Source organism: Ischnura elegans, chromosome 12, assembly GCF_921293095.1.
Source record: "Ischnura elegans chromosome 12, ioIscEleg1.1, whole genome shotgun sequence".
Classification (NCBI taxonomy): Eukaryota; Metazoa; Arthropoda; class Insecta; order Odonata; family Coenagrionidae; genus Ischnura; species Ischnura elegans.
The window spans coordinates 5,400,307-5,423,687 of NC_060257.1; the positions used below are offsets into that span (position 1 = coordinate 5,400,307).

Sequence of the window (23,381 nt, forward strand, 5' to 3'; positions counted from 1 at the left end):
TTTTAAACTGGACCTCACAATCGCTGAGACCCGGAATATATAGGTACCATTTATATACTCCAGGATCTTATGCAGCCGACTTAACTTGAAAACAAGCTCGGTTGTCATGAATTTACAGAGAAAACCTGGAATTGTCATGAAGAGCCCAGATATAGTTTGAGAATACTGAATGCATTCGTCTTCGGAATTACAACACCATTAGAGTTATTTTACTCGTTGTTTGTGCTTAAAAATGCTCTATAAAATCAATTCAAGATCTGATTATTGAAGATAGTATCTTATTAATTTCAATTAAGGTTGAGAATAAAACATTCTCCTCGAGGACAGACGAAGGTTTCATCTTCAGCATAACTTTCTAGATAAAAATTCCACTTAAATACTCGAAAAGGAAGATTTTTAGAGGATAAAAAAGAGAGAAAAATATAGCATCAAATATGATTAAAAGAAATGGTATAAGGTGCCTGATAATTTCAACTGAGATGCTCTGCTCCCTCAAAAGTGTATATATAAAGCAGTATACACCTATACGATACTTCAAATCCAGGAAATATTATTTTTAGCTTTGCTCAGATGTAGCTTTATTGTTGAAATTGCTGTACGAATGCTTAAAAACGAGAATTATTATGTTGGTTTCCTTTTAATTCATTGCTCCTAATCAATTTTTTCGGCATGCCTCGCTGAAAGTCTGGTCCCTTAGGAGAAAACTTCTAGCTCAATTCCTGCGTCAGTAGAAGTAGGATTGAGCAAAGTTTTTACAGAAATTTACGGAGCGCAGTTAGCATTAGCGTATGGACTACGGAGTGTATCAAAATCCATTGAAATAATATTCATACTCATTTGTCTGTGTTTTTCAGACTATGCTACCTCTTGTATTTATGTTCACCTCTGTAGTGCTCTTCAGTGCCAGTCACTTTTCAACTTTGTGCAAATGTAATTGCAATTCCAATAACCAATATAAAGCGGGGATTTTATAAATTGGTATTTTTTCTTCCAAACTTCTTCAGAACCATTTTGAAACCTTACAAACCTGTCAGATAGCCTGCTTCCTAAAGAAACAATTTTTTCACGCTTCAGTAGATGTAGAAATGAACAATTAAAAAAATAATTTTATGGAACGCAAGTTGATAGTAGCGTTTGGACTATGAATGGTACGGATCAATTTTCTTATAATGACTTTTTACTAATATATGTGGGTGCCTACTTGCGGTAAGGCACAATGCTGTGGGGATATTTAGCAAGGATGGTGGCACTCTCACACATTTGGCCAAGCGGTAGATCCATCAAACTGGTTCTAACTCAAACCTCACGTATTTAAAGTATATTTCATACATGCTAGTGACTCTACTGTTTCCCACGGCCAGAATGGGAACCTGTTTCACTTTTTCATATGCGTCGGTACCTTTTTTGTTTTGCTGAAGTCCTTAGCTAATCCTACGCGGTCAAGAATATCAAATTATGTTTAGAAACAGGAATTTCTAACTACAAAGCTGTTGAAACCGACAACCAAAGCATAAAACATTCAATGTAGAGGTGATATGAGTTGCATTGTTGAAGCTTACGTTGTTTTGTCGCATACCGTTCTTCACAAGCTGCTTTTTCAAAAAATATATGGTCTCAAAGTTGAACGTATTTCGCAAAAATTGCCCGCGTTGATTATTGTCCGAAACTCATCATATTGAATCAAATGGTTCACTTTTTGTAGTAATGCATTGAAAGAAAAAAATTACTGCGTTCTCAAACGGTTTATTTTCATCAACTAGCACGACTTAGTTTTTGTCTTTTGTCTGTGGCCAATGGAATACAAAATGGCGGACCCTGTTTTTCGTCTAATTTTTGTGTTTGGAGGATTATAAAAAAGAGGTCATCGAGTTACCTCGAGATATTTACACCTCACACACAGCAAGGGCTGTCGATTGTGATCCGAAGAGATGATTCGCGGCGCCGAAGTGAAGATGGTTTTGAAGAAATGACTCCATCATTTGATTTACTCACCTTGCACGACGTGTGGTGCGGCGTGTCCGTGGTGGTGCAGGATGGTGGCGGGTGGCTGGGAGGGCGGGGGTGGTGCCTGGTGCAGCGACAGCACAGCCGTCATCTCATCGTGGTCCGCAGGGTGGATGTACTCGTATATACTGTTCCCCGTCAACTCCACCTATTGGCGACGAAGCGAAGTCACATTTGTCATCAATGCACTTAGCACTCGGCCCAGTTGAGTTTGATTATATTATGCTAGTGCCTCTGCGTGGGCTGTACTCTATGCTGATAATTTTAAATGGATACCATGATTATGTGCAATACACTGAGGCGACGCAAATTTATATCCACTGCGTGTTCAGCGTCAGCTCAATGAATTGATTCTTGTACAAATTATTTTATAAGATTATTAACTGTCCATCATCGGTTGAATTAATACCTTTTAACATCCCATTTCCCGATACCAGGAGAACTAAATAATTCTCTATGAAATATTGCATTAAAAATTCCACTTTCTATTCCCCAATAAAAAGGTTCCTTCCATGATGTGATATTCTGTGATAACAAATGTTGACATTCGTAGCAGTACATACCCTTACTTTTTTTATCCCAGGAGAAGTGAGATGATCTATTTATGATACATTAAACCGATTTTTACTAAATATTTTTTGTAGTATATGCATAATATACCATGTTAAAACATTTACTGCACCTATATTAAGAATGTTAACCCTAATTATGTGCAATTTTAATTTTATAATTTATTCTTGAAATATATTATTATTAATGAAGCTTTGTTTCCGAAATTCCGAATGATGCCATCTTTACCGAGTAAAATGACTCCATATTGCGTAGAACTCACGTGATCATTGCCATTTGACACGGCATTTTCTATTGATTACGTGATTTTTATGCGATGAAGAGCCAGTGAACTTAATAAATTTTACATGTTTGGTACTGGGCGAACATAATCGGGTCATAATAAAGGCTGAATCATACCATCATTTTTTTCCATCCCTCGGATTGATAGCTTAAGCGATAGGTTTTCAGAAATCAAGAGAGCCATTGCTCGACCCTTCATTGTGTATTAATTACTCTGTCATTCCCACCGTCCATCGCATATTCCCTAACTTTCCGTATTTACAACTGTCATTCCATTAGAAGCCAAGCGTGGCGTTACAATCGCTGTTATTCGGCGTGCGTTCTGATTGGCTGAAATACGATACCAGCGATTGTTTCAGCGAAGGAAAAAGGGAATTGGCAAGGGATGAAAAAAGGGATTGGATTCTCTTCACTGGAGCAATCGGGGAAACATGATTGTGTGAAACGGTCATTTGTTGCATCATTGGAGCGATCACTGGTTGTATCGCTTGGAAGGGAATATGATCGTGCGACTCAGGCTTTGGTGAATCGATGGAAAAGTGAAGAGGTCGAGCAAATCTTGCTCCTGTGCATGGCAGCGAGAATTGAGGCTCCTTGATGCCAGAAAAAGAAGTTTCAATCACGGTGGTAGTTTTTAGTGATTAATTTTAAAGTAACTTTTTGAGAAAGTAAATAATGTAATCTGATTTTTTAAACTTTCAAGCTATGTATTTTTTGTTGGCGGAAAAGATTCTTACGCTATTTACTTCTGCTGCCTACTTCATTTTACAATCTACCCTCTTAGAAAAGGATATTTTAATGCAAATTTAACTTTTTTATCAATCCTATTGGTCGGCTAAACGTGAACACTGCATAATACATGAATGTCCATGGCAAAGAATTCCTCTGGAACGGGAATCGAAGCACGGACCTTCGGCATTCCGGGCCACTGCGCAGATCACTACGCTATCCGGGTTCCTGAAATCCCGTGGCAATTGCACCTTTGCTCATGATACTAGATAGTCCAGAGGAATATTTTTCCATGGCAATTAAATGTATATTTCACCGCCGTTCACGCGGCAGACTTCGAAATATTACACAAATACTTTATTTGAATGACCAATAGGTTACATTCATTCGTCAAGAGTCCCTCTACTCTACTTTGCAACTGAATCATAAAATACTCTTTTTTCTCATAAATTGGAAAGGAAATTTAGGCTCTGTCGGTACGAATAAATTATCACCTAAGTTTTCATGGTTGCTTACCTGTGATAATCCGAGGTGGACCGACGCCGTTTCCGATATATACATTATTTTTCCATCAGGAGCTACGACGAATATAAAACCATCCAGAGTCTGCAAGAAAATAATATTAATCCGTTAATATTTAGAAACATTCATTGCAAGAAAGCAAATGTATATCTTAGAAGTAAAGAAAGTCTAAGAATGTGAAACTTGGAAATATTTAAGACAGTGATAGAAAGAATGCAATCGATACATATCTCTATAACAGATACAGCAAAAGTTGAAGCCGATTCACCAAAAGTTTAAGTATATCTGCCCAATTAGTTAATTGACCAGCCATGCAAGTGATATAAGCATATTCTCATCCACTGTTTTCTCCACTTAATTTCTAGGCCAATGCGTACACCATTACTTTCTTTCTTTAGAATCGTTGACTTTACCTCACGGCTGAACAGTGATGGTGGTTCGAAACCTGTGTTCCCAGTGATGCTGCCCCAAGAAATTAAAAAATGCGAAATAGTATTTAATGCCGCGGATTTGTACAATGATCAATTTATTTACCTATTAAAATTTGAGACTTTGTTTTTTTGACAATTTATCACCAAGAGTAGTTCTTGTTGCTGATAGCCGTCAAGAAAAAATATCTGGCGCATTTTACTCCTCATACAAATGTTGTGAGCTCGACAGAATTGAACAGACAGAATTCTGTCAATCTTTGCTGTATTCTAACTTTAATTTTTTACAATATCATATAACAATTCTAACGAGGAAAACTACTATTTCCTTATCGGGGAATGATAATGGTGACATGACCAGTATAAGATGGTAAAATGACAGGCCACGTTCAAGGACATGTCGGACCTCAAAACGTTGGAGAAAGTGGACGGTCAACCGGCTGGAAACGTGAGAAATTTTATTTGTTTAATCTCCAATATGTACAACATTATCATCATCAATTGTTTAAATCATAAATCCCACGTATCATCATTCTTCAGAAAAAATATTCACAGTTATCGTTCTAGTCAAATTACCATTACGACGTTGCCATGAGGAAGAAAGATCCGGTGCTTTCCCGGCGAATAGAATCGATATGGTTTTCTCGGGTTTCCATCCGGGTTGAGAGTGTCCATTTTCCCCAGCTTTTCGCGGTACGACCGAAGTTAGTAATCAGAAAGAATGATCCTTCGCTAATGTCGAAGCGTTGGAAAAAATGGACACTCTCGCCCGGCTTAAAAGCCAAGAAAACTTCATTCATTGATAACCGTAACATCTGCCTTAGCTGCCACAAAAAAAGATGGCCGCCCATGTAAGGCCGGTAATTTTCGATTAAACACATCCGACATTTTTAAAACGCGATTCAACATATTTTTCGATCAAGCTGATTTTTAATGTTTTTTTTTCTATGATGCATCACCGAAAACATCATCCGCACTTGCATATTTTGAAAAAAAAATAATGGTTGTCTGTTGGGCCACTGGTTAGTGTGCGGTGGTTATATGGTGGGGTAATACCTGGAGTAGGTGCGATCCTAATTCCTTGATTCCGTGGTCCCTGGGTGCCCCTGGCGGAGGAGCGGCTCCCCACGCGTCCCCAAGGCCTGCAATGGAAGAAAGAACATGAGATGAGGAATGCTAAGCTGCAACCACAATCAATTCTCCTTGGCATCCATCGTGAAATGGCACAGTGATTTGGCACGGAGTTAAATTGATTTGAATTTCTCTTAAGTTTACTCTTATATATTGTTTAGGTGTGCGCCAAGATGTTTGCATTGCACCCCTAAGTCTGCCATTGGATGGAACAAACTTTCCGCTTGTATTATGTTTTGTTTGTCTATTGTTGGTGGTGACCATGGGGTAGATTGTTGCAGTTGCATTCATGCGCCTTTGACGAGTCAACTCGTAAATTTTATTTGCATTTACGACACAGTCCACTTATCTTCTCTGAAGTGTATTTTTTCTTAGTTTTTGCCTCCTCACGTAGCGCGAAAACGGATTCACTAGAGCAAATATTTATTTCCAATGATGCGTATCCTACGTTTCGTCGACCGACTCGCCCACCGTCTTCAGGAATCCGAGCGATCCCCCATCGTCACATTGGAAGAAGACACGGAGAATCTAATCCGACAGATTGTCACCAATTCTGGAAAGTCCCTTCACGAACCCATCCCGAAGTCCAGAGGGGTTGTTTTGTGCACCCGAATTATCGCTCAACTTTGGAAGACGTCGCAGGTTTAGCCAAAATACGCGCATTGTTTGAAAGTCACTGCCTACGGCGTGTGAGGAACGACTCTCATTTCCACGAGAACGGTTCATTTCCATCTTGTTGTCATGATTGTTGCCTCGGGCTCGCGTAGATTGCAGGGAGTTTTCTCTAGGGCCACGTGCTCCGGCGACGCCTAGAGTCAATTCAGAGAACTAACAGTGAAACGTGAGAAATGCTATGTTGACGTAATCACAGCTAAATCACATTGATGCAATGAAAAATGGACGAAATATCGCGTAGTTGGAGATGATTTCATTTGTGAGATGATTGAATGCATATGATCATTGAATTAATACCTAAGAAATATTCTTGAATACGCAGGGTCATAACTGTTCGTTGTCATCTAGTAGCTGTGGCTCTCGTTCACCAAGTTGCTATTTTAAGATCTTACAGTTCTGCGAAAGTGGTCATTTTTATTTTTTTACATTAATCTTCGCTGCCCGGAAAACAGCACATATAAGGCCTTTGTGGCGGATAAATCCAGGAAAAAATTATGTGGGATGATCGCAAACACCCATGCCTCGCAATGGGGCAATTTACCCAGATGGGATTCGAACCCGCGAGCTTATGTTCAGCATGCGAAAACTTTACCCCACCGGCCGGCGGGAATGCATAATAACCCCTCCCCCTGAGACTTACGCGTCATAGAGAGCGGTGGAAGAGACAGGGGGGCCCCAACGGTGTGCTCCCTTTATCACCGATAAGGTCTTCGGCTTGTCAATTAATTATACGGCGCGCGTATGCCCTCTTCGCATTCAGCGAAGACGTGGTGATTGAAAAGAGTGATAGTTAGGCGGGGAGAAAAAAGAACATCGCGATAGAGGGGGCGCCCCTTCGGGGAGGTGCCTCTCTTGGGGGGCCCTCAATGGCCCCGCATCCGGGGGTATCCCCCCCCCCCCCCGTTACCACAATAGCGATGCGAAGTAAAGGAGATAAGCATCGGCACCTCCTCTGTGCATGCGGGAGGCAGACGAAGAGGGTTCCTATGGCAACGCGTCAACAAGACTTCGTTACAGTTTCGGACGCAACCGGAAAGACGGCGCCCTCGAGCGAATTGCCTCCGAAAAATCTCCGATTTTTCTCTCTTACCGAAGGAATTCGTGAAGCGAGTGGTTGCAGCTGTGACTAAAATATCATCCAGCCCTCACGGGGCCACAATTACTTAGTAGGGCCCTCAAAACCATGATTATTAAATATTAATGTCAGACTGATTCTATGCACCTAAAGTTACGAAGTTTCGCCGTATTTTAACTTGCAATTGAAGAAATGTAACGCCAACTGATACGTCAGGTTAAATCAATGGCCTTTACATCAGATATATGATTACATTAAATTTATGTTTCGCTAAATAAAATTTGAACAATAGTCAGTACATTAAAATATCACTAAAAAAGACAATGTGTTACCATTCGGTAAGCGTAGAAAACCACCAGGGACATACAATAATATTGAACAAACCTTTAGTCCGAAAAGTTTGTCGTTTTTCTTTTCTGTTCCATAGCGTATATAAGCAGATCATCAAGGGACAAAACATGACCGTTTACTCATGTATCACCACGATATTAAGTACTAAATTCCTCGTCCAACTATAATTATCACTCATAAGCCGCCTTGCAAGTTGCAACACAACAACCACAGGAGCCTCAGATTGCTTCCTACTGCCATTTCATGTCCAGCTTAAAAAAAGTGAAACTATAAGCAATTAATGAGCAAGGAGCTTTATGGGACTGCTTAAAAATATGCCTAAAATTATATTTAGAATTTCACTAGAAAAAAATCGCGAGAGTGTTGATCAGGATTCTAATGATGATGTCATTTTTTAAACTTTTTTAAGGATATGTTTGGCAGAAGTCACTGTTTTCCTTCCCATAGATAGATTCGAGAGAAAAAAAACGAAGGTAAAAACTTGGAGCGGCCACTTCAGCACTACTCCTTATAACCGCACCTGATTCAATCCAGGGACACAGGGAGTAAAACGCCGAAAATAAATCCTGACACTGTAATAGACCGGACATCGTCCATTGGACAAGTGCGACTGGTTTTCGTGCCTCAAGGAGACTCCTGTATTGCATTCCTCCGATGTAGTGTTGCTTGTTTGTTGCATGTTTAAAATGAATATTGATTTTTCATCTCTGAAAAGGATTATAGTTCTGCACGTCAACCATAAATACTATTAGGAAATTTCTCATGCTTCAAATTTTATTTTTCCGAAATAGTTAGAAAACCACTTATCTCAAGGCATTGTAATAATTTATCAATGCGATGCAGAATATTTGTGGAAATTTTTATTTAAAAATTGACTATTCACAAAATTATTTTGAAATTTGTCGCTTTCCGGTGTTTAGTTTCAACTATAAAACAATTGTTATTCCCTCGATTGAGCTGATTGCATATCTGGAAAACTCTTCCATATTCTATCGCTGCGTAAGTTATTCCACGCGATTACGCAACCCTATTAAAATCAATTTTCCTAGAGAAAGAGGAATTTATTGTAATTTAGTGACGCTGTTACAAGTCAATTCCAGAAAGGTGGAGTTTTCTTTGATACTCAGTTGAATATCAATGGTTCTTTTTGCATGCCAAAGTACGATAAAATGATGTTTATACCGTTTTTAGGTGGCAATAGCTGGAAAAAGTGAATTTATGAAATATTTTTTCAAAGCCCCTTTGGGCGTTTTTAATCTCCATGAAAATATCGCCTCTGATTGAGTTGGCGAAGAATGAGAAATTCGATGAGGATGCTGCAGAGCAATGGGATAGGATTTGCGTGGGAGAATTGAAGTCGAAGACAATTGAAGGGCGATTCGCGTATGTATGAATTGAGTGGAGCGTTTAACGAGCAGCAGACGACGACAGAATGATTCCTGTGGTCTCCGACCCTCCACGCGCCTCACACACTGTCCCTACGGCGCACGGGGGGGGGTCTACCCTACCCCCACGAGTTATTATTGTTCTGCACGCTGCTGCGACCGAATGAAAGACGGGAGGCGCATAGCGACCCTCTTTTGTAGCTGATGCTCACGCCCCCTGCCATTGTTGGGGCAGGGGTCCGTTCTTTGATTGTCCCTTCCCCCCAGTGGATCTTTCCCCACAAAACACGTACGAGCAAATAACGACCAGCCCCCATTTATTCCTTCCTTCGCTCTGCCCTATAGATCGGAGGCGGCGATATTGAGGCGTAGATAGATACACCTAGCATGCATCACTTCTTCCCCCCCCCCCCCCCCCCGTTCTCCTTCGATGCAGCCCGAATTTGGGGATTCACAAGATTGACCGATTAAAAGCGAAAAGAAAGTCGTCCCGCATGTTAAGTTGACAAGCATCCTATTTTAATATCTCCAGGAATTCGTAACGGTCGGAAGATTCGTGACGATGAGGAAAATTTTTGAATGTTCTCCGAGACACAGAGGACATTTTTTTCTGTGAAATTTTTAAAAGATCCCCGTTTTTTTCGTAATCATTTTATTTTTTAGTATTTTACGAAAGTAAAGCATATACATAATATGATTTTAACTGATGTGCTCTGTACGTAGCGTGGTAGGGCAATAATGGGTAGAGGATATGCTTTGCTTTAATTAAGAAGTACCGGGTTCAAATCGCGAATGAGGTCTTCGTACACCCCCAAACAAATAAATTCGTCGAATTGCCCAGGGAAAAGGAACTGCCCCGCCGACTTATCCACAATGCGTGATGTTCACACGCCAGCGGCCTAGCCCGAGGCCCTACCCTCTCCTATCCAAAATGATCTTCGGGGTGAATCACTGCTACAGTGAGTTAATGTTCCATTCTTTTCGTTGGATTCCATCGGACTGCCGTTAAAAATTTTGGCGTTTTCACTTTTACTTTTGGATGTTTTCACCCAAATGCTTAAATAGGATTAGACGCGTCAGAGATGGTTGCACAGCGTTCTCTTTTTCTTTAAATCCCTAGCAATCTATAATAAACAGAAGTCGATGAGCGACTCGCCTGTGGCATGATATGTACTTGATAGATAGATAATCCTCTTTTCAAAATTGCAGCTTTATTATAGTATGCCGGTGCAGAAATAAATATTTTGACGAAAATAGCTTCATGAAGTGTATGAAAATCTTGATAATAATCGGGGGAGGGGGGGGGGGAGCACCCCCATGCATCGTTCGACAATACGTAAGCCGCATGTAGAGATGGACCGAATTCGTCAATCTGTCATTTTTTTTTCATTAAAGGGATTAAAGGCTCTATTCATACGCAATTCGTCCTTCAACTGTCTTCATCACTTCTCCGTCGGAAGCCCAGCCCCCAGCCTATTGCATTTAATCGATTTCTCTCCCCACCTCAGTTCTGGGTAAAATAGCTTCCTTGATTTGTCTTTTGGGCCTTTGAGAATGCTGCTTTGAAAGATTTGCTCAATTAAGGGTGATCATTTTTACACTTCCAGAATTTTATAGCGCAAAAGGGTTGAATTGAATCCCTATTTTCAAATCGGCAGCTCACTGCCGTTGTACAACTGATAAAAAATACATTTCTTTCTATTTAACTTTTTATTACACTGAATAGAAACAGATTGATATGGCATGAGTTTTCTCCTGACTAAATTTCAACTTTCATGGAACAATATCTCGTTGTAAATGATAGATCCTATGGAATATAATACATAGCGTTACAATTTTGGGAAAATTGATTATAATAATTATCAATGTAAGATCCAGGTTTTGACAGTACATTATACTCATTTCATTTCGCTGCCTTTACATTCATTTACCATGTTTTCGTAAGAAAATAGAGAAAACAGTTGTTTCCTACTGAACATTGCTAGAGCATAGGATCAGCTGATTCCTAGGTTTCTCTTACTTTGACATAGGAGTCCTAAGCTCACTCAACTGGATGACTGACTGGTGTTTTGCCTTGTGCCTCCCACGGCCTCAATTCACGAACAAAAAGTTCAGAGGAGAAGTCTTTGGACGAGGAGAGACGCCCCTCATTACTCCGCGGCGTCGTCGGCCCCTGGCGTCGCGTGTCTCTGTGGGCGCGTGTCCTTGGGGCAGCCGCCCCTCGCGGAGAGACGGACGCCCCTGGGCGAAGGCGATCGCTAATGATCGCAGGGGTAGAATTGGGCTGGAAGGCGACGTGGATCAATCGTAGGGCCACAGACCCCCCCCCCCTCCCTCCACACAGGCGAAGGCGTATCTAAGCGACGCAATAAATCATACGATTCGATTCTCAAATATTTCATTCCGCGATCCGTGAACGATTCACTCCCGCTCGTGTTTTGTCTTCTGTATTTATCGGCAATATCGGAGTCTATGCCTTTCCTGGTAAAGATTTAATGCGGGTTAAAAAAAATGTCAAAAAATGTTTTAAACGAGAAAACGTTTTTATACGATGTTTTAAAACATACTTGGAAAGAAAACTTTTTTCCATCACTAATGGGAGAAAACGAGGCTTATTCCATCCGCACGCAAGGAGACATCAAACGTACCTTTTATAAATAGTTCCCTTCCTTCATATCTCTTTCCTAATAAAATGTCGCAATTTACCGTCCGTCCCCCCACCCCCATCTGAAGCTATTAGTAGCAGGAAAAAGACAGTGGAGATGAGTTAAGTCTCCTTGTTTTGCATTCCTCTTATGTAGTTGCAGATACTTTTTCGAGGTCAGCACATAGCCGTGTAGCAATAATCTGGTGCAACGAAGTAAAAGTAATTGAATTACAGTTTGAGATTCCATCATTAGTAGTTTTTCTTGTAACCGTTACATTTGAGTAATCAAAAGTGAACGCCAAACACGCCGATCGAAGAGCTGTAGTTCCAGCTACATTAACCTCATCCACAGGTGAGAGTGTTAGGTAGAAAATACTTGCTTATGTCTAAAGTTTCTATATCAAATATTATAATTATTATTTTATGCAGTGGTATTATTTAATAATTACAATAGCTGCTTTGGGTGATAATAGTTCCTTTGTTAGAGATGTTGATAGGGACTGTATCCAACGTAGGAGCAAAATTAAAAGTAAATGTAATCTTTCTGGTTTATTTCTTAGAGATCATTCTGCTATTGTAATTAATTATGACATTGGGAAGTGTAATTGTAATTGAGCCCTAATACATTTTTTCCGTATTTTTCTCACCACTGCATGTTGCATGTGGCCTGCACAGAGGAGGCATCATTTCTCATCAGAGGAGGCCACATGCATTTCTCATCAGAAATTCGGATCGCTGTGCCGTAAGCGCCGCGAATGGCGACCGATGTAAACCCACTTAAATATTCTGTGGAAGTCGGCACATTTAGTGGCCAACATTTTATTTCTCCACTGTAATATTCGTGAACAATGTACTCAATATGAGAGATAAGGTTTTCCACCGTTGTAGCCACCTCTTGGATGAACTATTGCAGAGGTTGTCAAATGAATGTCGGTTTATCTAAATCTCCTTCCCTTCGTATCGACGACTCCCCTAACCGCCCCTTATTATGACAATCCAGAGACACGGTACAACCTCTCAAACCCTAATAGACACCGGACATCGTCTACGGGACAAGAACGAGGGATTTCCCCGCCGCAGGCCGACATCCAACCTCCCCTTTATAGATGGTTCCTCCCTTCCTTTACACCGTTTTTCGGATAAAACATTCCCATTAACCGCCCCCTTTTATAACTATCTTCGCCCCGAACAATGCGGGAGGGTTGTAAACCACGCCCCTCATGGCCGAAGCCACGCATTCCATTTGCACCCCTGAAAAACCCCCAGGGGCTCCTTCAGACTCCCCTTCCCCCCCTGCGATACGCGGGAATCGTTGTTCCGTCGTCTGCTACCCTTCCGCCTTCCCCGGGGGAGAGAAATCCCAGCACACCCCCCGCTGAGCAGCGCAGTTCCCCTGACACGATCATCACCATCATAGCGGAAGGAAGTCAATCGATTCGTTATTTTCCCATTGAGAGGGCTTTTCAAGGTCGCTGGGCACTAGTCGGAGATCAGAGACCGACGGCAGAGTCTTAAATAATGGCCTGTTATTTACTTGTTATTTCACTTGGGTTTTTTCATTGCAGCGAATTGAGAGTTTTGTGTACCCAAACGTATTTCGTAAAAGCTTGAGGTTAACTCGAGGTTGAGTCTTCCAATTAACGGATTCTCCAACGAGCCCATTCATTTTCAGGATAGTCATTTCCCACACTTGACTTGAATTAATGTAAAACCCGGATCTACATTTCGCCTTGACAACGAGAATATTGGGATCAATTGGTGTAATTCGAATTACTTAGAAGGAACTTGTCGCCAAAATGCCTACACCGCCAGAAATGACTGTTTTGTCCGATTTTACGCCTGGACCATATAATGGTAATTAGAGGATTTTAAGTATCATTCGACAGTCCAGTCCAGACAGAGGGACTGATATTGCACTAAATATTTTGAGAAGAAATTCTATGCATGAATTTTGTGGTTTTGCCTCAAGTGAATATTACCAGGTTGGCGATAGGATATAGTGGCGAGAAAATTATATTCACTTTAATTACAACTTCTGTTTCTGCAGTTATTCATACGATGGCAAATATTTTTTTTTAGCAAGTGCAGGAGATTTTGCAGAGTATATTTTTGTGAGACACGTTGGAACCGTTCCATCATGAATGAAAGAGATCTTGCAAGTTTAAGTCCACTTTAAAAATATTATTATTCACCACATTACACATCGCGTTTCGCTGCTTTCATCATTTTATTGTGTACCCAAGATGTTATATTTTCTTCCATTTATTATATAAATATTTGTTTTGTAGAATTATATGTTAAGTGTGTTTATCGCGATAATTGGACGAAATAAAAGAGTTTTCACGCTCTTGAAAACTATGATAAATCATCGTAACCCGTCTTTAAAGAGAATCTTGCGAGTGTATACTTGTAAGTATGCATGTATGTACTTGCGAATAAAGTTTTTAAGTTAAACATGCAAGATCTCCTTCATTCATGAACGAAGGTAAAGTTCGAATAAAGTATTTATTTTGATTGTCGTGGTGACGGTGTAGCACGAGCAACGGCATGAATGAATGGCGAAGGACCGCGCCACCTGCTCCCACGTTCAAGTCGGTTCGCACCTCCTATATTCCATTCTCGATATTTCCGAATTCACCCCGTAACCGATTCATAAATTAGCATTCGCGTGTGGCATTTGCTGGAGAATGAAACGACGCGATGAACCACGAGAAAAGATCTCTGTACGAGGTGAAAACCAAGCGCATCTGACCTCTGACGCGCAAATTAAGCGTATAAACGAACAAAAGACGACGTCCGGGCGCCAGTTATTTTTTTTTACGACCGACGAAGGCGAGAGTGGATGAGTAGGTATTGGGCAGGAGATCGCGCAAGCGGAATCACTCTCATCCTGGTGTGAGCGGAGTCGCGCGGCCCCGAGGCAAATCGAACTCGGCGAGAGTAAATCAGACGGAGAGACCGGCGTGACGGCGTAAAATCGCTTCCAGGGGCGCCACAGAATATCCAACAGACTCCTCTTATTCTTCTCCTCCGGGACGCGAAGGACAGGAAGACGCCCATAACCCGCCGGAGCCGAGGGAGTGGAGAATAGGAACAAAATCTCCCGAAGAAAAAAATCTCGATTCACAGTCAACTCGAATATAAAAATTTTGAAACACGTTTTCACAATAATGAAATGCACTCGACGCGATAGATTATTGCGGAAAGTGCAGATCTTTATCTTTAATTTCAAAATGACAAACTTCCTCTATATCACGCCTGAATGGGTAGAACTAATTCGAATATAAATTTTTGTAATAAATTCTCCCGCGAAATTCGGATCGTTCTGCCATCAGCGCAGCAGGTGGTGACTTTTGTAAACCCATTTAAATGTGTGATGGGTGAAAGGAGAATTCTCCTCGGTAATATTCGTGAAAAATGCGAAGGATGAGAGATAAAGCTTTCCACCGTCGCGTCGTAGGCATCTCTTGAACGAGCATTTGGCGAGGATGACAAATGAATGTCGTTTGGAAGGAATGCCCTTCCATTCGTAATGTTGCCGACTCCACTTAACCGCCCCTTATTATCAAAGTCCAAGGGACTTCGCCTCCAGGAAAACCTTTCAAACCCTAATAGACACCGGACATAGACCTGAGGGAGACGGAAATATTAACAAAATCTCCCGCAGAAAAAAATCCCTTGCGCTTGCAATCCAGGTTTTCGCGACAAAGTGGACCCTGATACGGTGGCTATGAAGAGATATCTCGCCAAAGCAATCAACGCAGAAGTATTCTAAGCACGGATATTCCAATGAAGGAGGCCCAAGAACATGACGGTTGAGGGTTACATCAGTTGCCGTTTCACTTATTCGGCGGCGCCAATAGGCAGCTGTATCTCGTTCAGTCATGCTTTCGCCGTTAATCGCAGCAGAAGTGGCCTTGGTTTAGTTTAAAATGGTTTTGCATGCGTTAAATGTGTGGTTTATATGGTTTATTGCCTCAGAGTCTTATTACTACCGAGTATTTTTTCCTGACAAGTGGATATATATGACTGGTAGAGCCGCGAGTGGCGATTTTTTAATCGGATTTTATTGCGCGGGGAGCGGAAACAATTCTAGCGGCGGCCTTGAGAAAACGTGAATTCGTGGTCTTAAGAATGCCAAAGCGCCTCGTGATGGCAGAGGTAGAAACAAAAAGGACGGAGAGATAGTTGCGAAGGATAATTTCATTCCCTCTTCCACGAATATTGCAATGAAGGATTTATAAGTTTGCATTAAAATCTGTGGTCAGAGAAAAACACCTAATATCAAGGCTGTCAACAGAGAATTATACTAGGTATTGCTGATGTAATAAAAAAAATTCATAACTATTCAATGATATTCCTCATTATTTTAAATACAGTACTGAAAATATTGAGAATAGAGGGATCGCCATAGTATCTATATCACTACCATTATCAAAACAGAAGTGTCCCACGAATGCTAACGCTCTTCGTGCTGGCAGAGGAAGAAAAAAACGAAAGAAATACAAGTAATTCCATGCCCTCCTTTTTATGAGAAAACAAAAGTACATTTAGACATAATATAACATATATCCCTAGCAACAAATATATGAAAAAATCAATATACGTACTATTCATTTTGCTTGTGCATGTAAAGCAAAATATTTCTCCTGCAATATAAACATAACCATCAACTCCTACTGCGTTCAAAGTTGAACTATAGTATGCCTCGAATCATTGCCTCAATCAAGTCGTGTTTTAGGCCTTCAAGATGAGGTAGTAACATTGAAAAATAGATCGTAATGATGTTTTAATCGGGGAAAATTGTAAATATTGAAAATAATTTTAATATGGAGAAACTTCTGCTCCGGAGCAATTTAATTTGCAATCCCAGAATCTTGAGGGATATTGAAGCGGCTTTAAGGTTTACCTTCACTCATTCGGAATCCCAAATTATCAATTGCAATAAATAATCTAAAGAAAATCTTTGTCTTGAAAATTAAATGTCTCTCTTTAATACGTTTAATAAATATTTACGTATAGTTTTGGGTGTGAATTTGTGCTATTCTGAGTATCCCCTTACGAACAGTTTTTTTTGCTCTAAAATGAAGAGATGATCGCTCTATTTTCGTTTTAAATGGCAATCAACTATGGATCAAATTCAAAATAGACCTTTCCGCTGTTTTGTCGCCTCTCTGTCATGAATGCTACGAATGAAAAAAAACATCGCGCATGGTTGCTAACCAAGCGAACTGGGGGAAGGAATGACGCCATTTGTTTGACGTGTCAACTCTTTCAATATGCTCACAAAATATTTGCTTGTTTAACGGTGCGTGATGTTTACGGAGTATGGTAATCACTCATTTCACTTGCTCGCTCGTAATTGGGTGCTTCTGGTGACACCTACCCGCATGATTAGGCATGATGCAGCATGTGGAAGCGCAGTAGCCTATTTGATTTGATAGGTTTGAAACGCTGTGATGAATGACACTCTTTAGATATATTGAGTAGTTTTTTCCCGTTTCAGTTATTGAGTAATCTCCAACAGACAGTTGGCTTAAGTCGGAATATAGAAGCACAATGAGCGGAATCTAATTATACCAACCGTCTTCGGAAACTTTTTTCTTTGATTAATTCACTTATTCAAATAAAGTACAAAAGACAAGAAGTATTTCTGGGAGCTTAATTGTCTTCTTCAATATTGAAATGAACAAACGGAAAGGAATATTTGTGTACATAGAGGACGAGAGATACATTAATTAATGATAATAATTGAGCTATAAAAAGTTGGTTTTAGATGACGATATAATTAATTGCTGTCCAACTCGTCATCTACTTAAAAAAAAAAACCTTCACACCAACAATTAGCAGAAAAAATGTACTTCCATTCTATCACTGAATGTTCGGTTACTTTATGCTCCTTGATTCTTCATTAATTCTGCAAAAGTAACTTCTCATTTCCGACTTTGGAAGTATCTACTGTCCTGAGAGAGTTGTTATTTGCTCTTAAATTCTTTTAAAATAGGTTTTATTGAAAGAATCTCATGAGCATGAACCTTATTGTGTGTGCCTCTATGACAAGTGTTCACCAGTGCGTTTTATTTTTAAATTCCACCCCGAAGGTATGAGTAATTCAGCCATGACCTAATTCAGAGTGAAGAATGACCCATAAATTGTATCAGAGGAATTTCCTCTCATACAACTTATTCAGCGATGACGAGGTATCCAGGCTGGCAGACTACATGAGGAGCCCCAGAGCTATAGCTTCATTCCACGTAAAATGCGCAAGAGATGTTTTGTTGATTTCGTTCCAATGAAATTCGAATTGTTTTAGCCAGCAGCGACGCGGGCGGCGACCTTTGGAAACCCATTAAAATGCGGGACAGCACATCATATGGCCCGCTGGAGAATGCTCTACCCATTGTAATGTTCGTGAAGCCGCAGCATTGACGAACTCAGACTCAGTTATTTATAAAAACATTCAATTCGACGCCATGCGAACTCAACTTTTAGCGCCGAGACAATGCGGGGCAACCAGAATCTAGTCCAATCTATTCTCTGTCGTGGTAATGCGTTATTTATTGATTTTACCCTTATTGTATAGTGCCAGCGGGCCGATCCATCGCCTTGGGGGCTATGTGCGAAGATGGCCGAGGGCCGATCTATCGGCCGGGTTTTTTTACACTCGCGCCGTTTATTTATTGTGCATCGCGCAGCTTTGGTAACTATTTTTTAGTATCTGTCAAACTTTAACATACTCGTAAGTTTTCGGAGCCAAAGGGCAAAATTGGCTGCCACTAAAAGGTCTGATTGTAACAAGGTCATCCTGCTAAGCTGTGCACGTGCAATAGATTTGAATCAATAGAGGTCGCAATTCCACTAACCTTGATGACGACGTCAGCTATCAAAACTATGGGCAGTGAAAGTTTTGCTAAGTTCAAGTTTGTTTTTCAGCTCAGCATAACTCTTTTTCTCTTGTCATCGATTTTTTTGCGTAGCAAAGAAGGTCCAACTTCCATGGAAACTTAAAGGTGATTCATTATTTCACTCGAGGACATAAGGTTGATAATGTTGACCTGTGACGCAGTTTCTGCTCTCCGTGGAATACATAACGAAAATGAAGGCCCTCGGAGTGCACGACCACCCATCACATCATCACCCATCAAGCCAAAATAATACAAATAATATCAGCAATAATAGTTTTTTTTCTTTCTCTTGAACTCATCTTTTCTGTGATTAGTGTCATGAAGTGTACTAAACGAAAAACCTGGTGTAGGTATAAAAATATACTGAAACGTTGGTCACACAATTATGCATTTAATTCTCGAAGACTTACTCTCCATGACACTAATCTACTTTGGCAGTAATAGTGGCAATATGTTTTGAATAAATAAATGTGTTTGGAACCCTCTGATAAGCCATGCGGCTTAGAGGGACCATGTTATACAGGGTGAACACAAAGTCCTGTCCTGATCATAAAAATTTATTACAGAATAACCGTTTGAAATAACTTTTTTCTGCGGCTATATTAAGGACAGAGTCTTCACCACCCCAGTTGCTGACGTCGACGAACTGAAGGTTAGGATACAAGCTGCTGCGGGTACTGTGACAGCACTCATACTACAAAACACCTGGCGGGAACTGGAAAACTGCTTAAACATTCTCCGAGCTACCAAAGGGGCTCTAATTGAAGTTATCTAGCGCAAGTGGTCTTAATAAAACTAGTAACATTGGCCAATGTAGCAACATCAAATTTAAATTATTTTGTCAAACGGTTATTCTGTAAAAAATGCTTGTAATCAGGGCAAGACTTAATGCTCACCCTTGCGTTGGTGAGTGAGTGGTACTGACCGTCTGGGAAGACGTGTCTCATCTTGAGGTACGATGTGGTGAGTCTGATGACGGAGGCCTTGTCCAGTTGCGAGGTGATGGCGGCCGGCAGGGGGAGCAGCTTGGCCAGCTCCAGGAACTCCGCGTTCTCCTTCTCCCGCCTGCTCCTCGCCGCGTTCTTGCTCTTCTCCTTCATCCTACAACACACTCCTCCCAACCACCAATGTCACTACGGCTCGATCACCACTCCCTCCACTCCAACCGCGGAACGACCTCCCTGCGGAAATACATCCATCATGATATAAGATAGTAATACAATTCTTTAAAATATACATATAAAAATAGTAAGAATTAATGAAAAAATATCAAATCAATAGAAATTAATTATTATTCTTAATTAGATTAATTACCTTATTTCAACTTCCTCCGGTTACTATAGCGCAGGTGTTAAGTGACGACAACTGTTGTCGTCTCATAGCAACAGACGCGGTAGTAACCGGAAGATGTAGGAATTGAAATCTCAATACAGCAACATTTTTTCGTACTCTTATTATTTACCATATAATTGACTTTTATGTGCTACTTATGTAAACGTTCTCGATTCATGTTCTCAATGTTTAATTTTTTAGATTCTAATAACACCAACAACACGCCACTACGCATAAAACACAAACAAATGCGCATCAAAATTAGTGTTATGTCAAATGGTTGGTTAGGGTGAATATGTTTTACCGAGACAGTATAGGAACACGCCTAAGGCGTTACAGATAATGAGAAAGAGCAGCAACAATTGGAGACAAGGGAACCACATACATAGAGAGGAGGGCTTAAAAGGAGGTATTCCTTAAAAGGGAAATCATAGACTGACTTTTACCGAACAAGGAGTTCACGTTTCATGTCCACAGTGTGGCACAAGAGATGGCGGATGTGCTCACTAAGCCACTGTCGTAAATATAAACCCTATTTTGTCGATAATCGAACGTTCAAAAGCAACGCAGAGAAAGAGTGACTCTACACGCAGTCACGCGCACGGGTGCCGAGTTATTAACTCCAGTGGATGAAGTTCAACATGAATTGAAAATATTTCTGTTTTTTTTTGTGATGCTCTTTAGGGACAAAAACGGAGAGCTATTGATTGAAAACGAAGAAAAAGGGAAGAGATGGAAGGAATATCTGGAAGATTTGTACAAAGGAAGTCGCCTCAGAACGAATGCTATCGAAAACGAGAGGGAAGTGGATGCCGATGACATGGGAGCCCCAATTTTAAGATCGGAATTTGATGCGGCTGTAAGAGACCTCAGGATAAATAAAGCGTCTGGCATTGATGACATTCCTGCAGAACTAATCAAAAATTCAGGAGAGAAGACGTTGAGCCAGCTATACAAAATCATTAGTGAAATGTATACGACAGGTGAGATACCAAAGGATTTCGAGAGGAACATTATAATCCCTATTCCTAAGAAGAAACGAGCGGAGAAGTTCGAAGATTTTAGGACCATAAGCCTTACTACACATGCATCAAAGATACTGACAAGGATCATCTATAGAAGAATAGAACGAAAAGCAGAAGAGTACTTGGATGAGGACCAATTTGGATTCAGAAAAAACAAAGGCACAAGGGAAGCAATATTGGCCCTAAGACTGCTCATAGAAAAGAGAATGGAAAAGAACAAGCCAACATTCGTTGGGTTTGTGGACTTAGAGAAAGCATTTGATAACGTGGATTGGAGCACAATGCTTGGAATCCTAAAGGAAATTGGGGTTCTTTATAATGACAGAAGAATCATCCACAGTTTATACAAAAACCAAATAGCCGTGATAAAATCATGGCCCAGCTGTGAAGAAGCAAGAATTAAGAAAGGAGTGCGACAAGGCTGTACATTGTCACCCGTAATTTTCAACGTTTACATTGAAAAAGCCATTAAGGAAATCAAAGAAAAGGCATTGGGAGTGAATATCCATGGAGAAAAAATAAGCATGCTAAGATTTGCCGATGACATAGCCGTTATAGCAGAAACAGAGAAGGATTTGAAAAATATTCTGGTTAATATGGGTAGGGTAATGAGTAGATATCAACTGAAAATAAGCACGAAGAAAACCAAGATCTTAGTATGCAGCAGAAGAGAAGAAGTCAAGACCAACATTAAAATAGGGAGGCAAAAACTGATAGAAGTGGATGAATTCTGTTATTTGGGAAGCAAGATAACTAGTGACGGGAGAAGCAAGAAAGAAATTATCAGCAGAATAGCCCAGGCGAAGAGAGCATTCCACCAAAAGAGAGACCTGCTTACAGCGGGAAACTTAAATATGGATGTAAAGAAACAATTTATAAGAACCTACATCTGGAGTATGCTCCTATACGGAAGTGAGGCATGGACAATGACCGCAGCGGAGAAAGCAAGGATAGAGGCCCTTGAAATGTGGTGCTACAGAAGAATGATGAAAATCAAATGGATCGACCGAGTTAGTAATGAGGAAGTCCTAAGAAGGGTAGGAGAGAAGAGAAGCCTCATGAAAACCTTAATAAGAAGACGGAACAACCTTATAGGCCACATCTTGAGACATGATGGCCTGATGAAGACAATCGTCGAAGGACAAGTGGAAGGCAAGAATGGAAAAGGAAGACCTCGAACAAAATATATGGAACAAGTAAAGAGAGATGTGAAAGAGAAGAAATACGTAGGAGTGAAAAGATTAGCTGATAGGAGAACTGAGTGGAGAGCTGCGTCAAACCAATCCTAGGATTGTTGACCAGTGATGATGATGATGATGCTCTGGAAGACATCTATTCCTGGATATAAGCATATCTTTATCTTTCTGTCTCCATATCTGCATTGGTCCTCAAACGGGCGTCTTAAAAGTTTCATCATACTCGTCTTCAAGGCTGTCTTACAATTAGGAGGAAGAGAAATTCTCTCACAATCAGACATCTCAATTTCCGGGAATGATCCTTATTTTGTGGCCAATAGCATGTGTTTTCTCGGTTTCAATGTAAAAGATGGATAACTATTCTTACTTGATAGACCATAAAGAGAATATGCAACGAGTATGTGAGACCCAGGCCATAAAGCTCAGTTCGTAAAAATTGATTAAATACGAATTAAAGCAACTTGGGAGCAAGGAATTATCTCAAATTAAATCTTGAATATATGGACTTGGAGTCAGCGAAAAAGCGACAATAATCTACCACAAGTTTACTACAAACCAAACGTCGCGTTTCGATCGTTATGTCATAGCTAGACGACGGTCGAATCACTTAGCACAATGCGCAATAAACTTGTGGAAATGTACCATCACTTTTTCGTTTACTAAGACTTGTTGACTTGTCGAAGATGTCCTGCCACTATATCTCGCCTGCCTCGGTTACATTTATATGCACTAGGATTTATCTTTATTATTTGCGTCACTTACCTTAAAATAAATTTTTATTTTTACTCACCAGATTATCTTCTTCTGTTCAGCTGCCTTTTGACTCTGTTCATCCTTTGAATCATCTCTGGAAGCTGTTCCGTCTACGTGGTAAGTAAATATTGGCCATTTCCCATGTAAATCCAAGCTATCCTGAAATTGACGACAGAGATAAAAGTTAAATATGTGCAAAAGATTTATTGGAAATCATCTGAATGTTCTCCTTTAAAAATGAAAGAGCTATTTTACATGTACAAATTATGATTAATGAAGGATAGTTCATGATTAGAATACCATCTGACCGCAACAGGTGCGTTATGTTTTCATTAATATTTATATATAAAATCTTACAAATTATAATGAAT

The 23,381-nt window shown here is 40.3% G+C and overlaps 1 protein-coding gene across 1 annotated transcript in view; it reads right to left on the reverse strand.

Annotated features, from left to right (window-relative positions):
- Positions 1–23,381, reverse strand: part of LOC124169213 (single-minded homolog 1) — a 121,146-nt gene that overhangs the window by 46,188 nt on the left and 51,577 nt on the right. Inside the window, exons 2-6 of the mRNA XM_046547730.1 lie at positions 23,048–23,169; positions 19,630–19,885; positions 5,592–5,677; positions 4,102–4,191; positions 1,993–2,152 (exon numbers count right to left, since the gene is read on the reverse strand). Of these exons, the coding sequence (XP_046403686.1) occupies positions 1,993–2,152; positions 4,102–4,191; positions 5,592–5,677; positions 19,630–19,804 (511 nt within the window). The 5' untranslated portion in view covers positions 19,805–19,885; positions 23,048–23,169. The remainder of the gene's footprint in view (positions 1–1,992; positions 2,153–4,101; positions 4,192–5,591; positions 5,678–19,629; positions 19,886–23,047; positions 23,170–23,381) is intronic.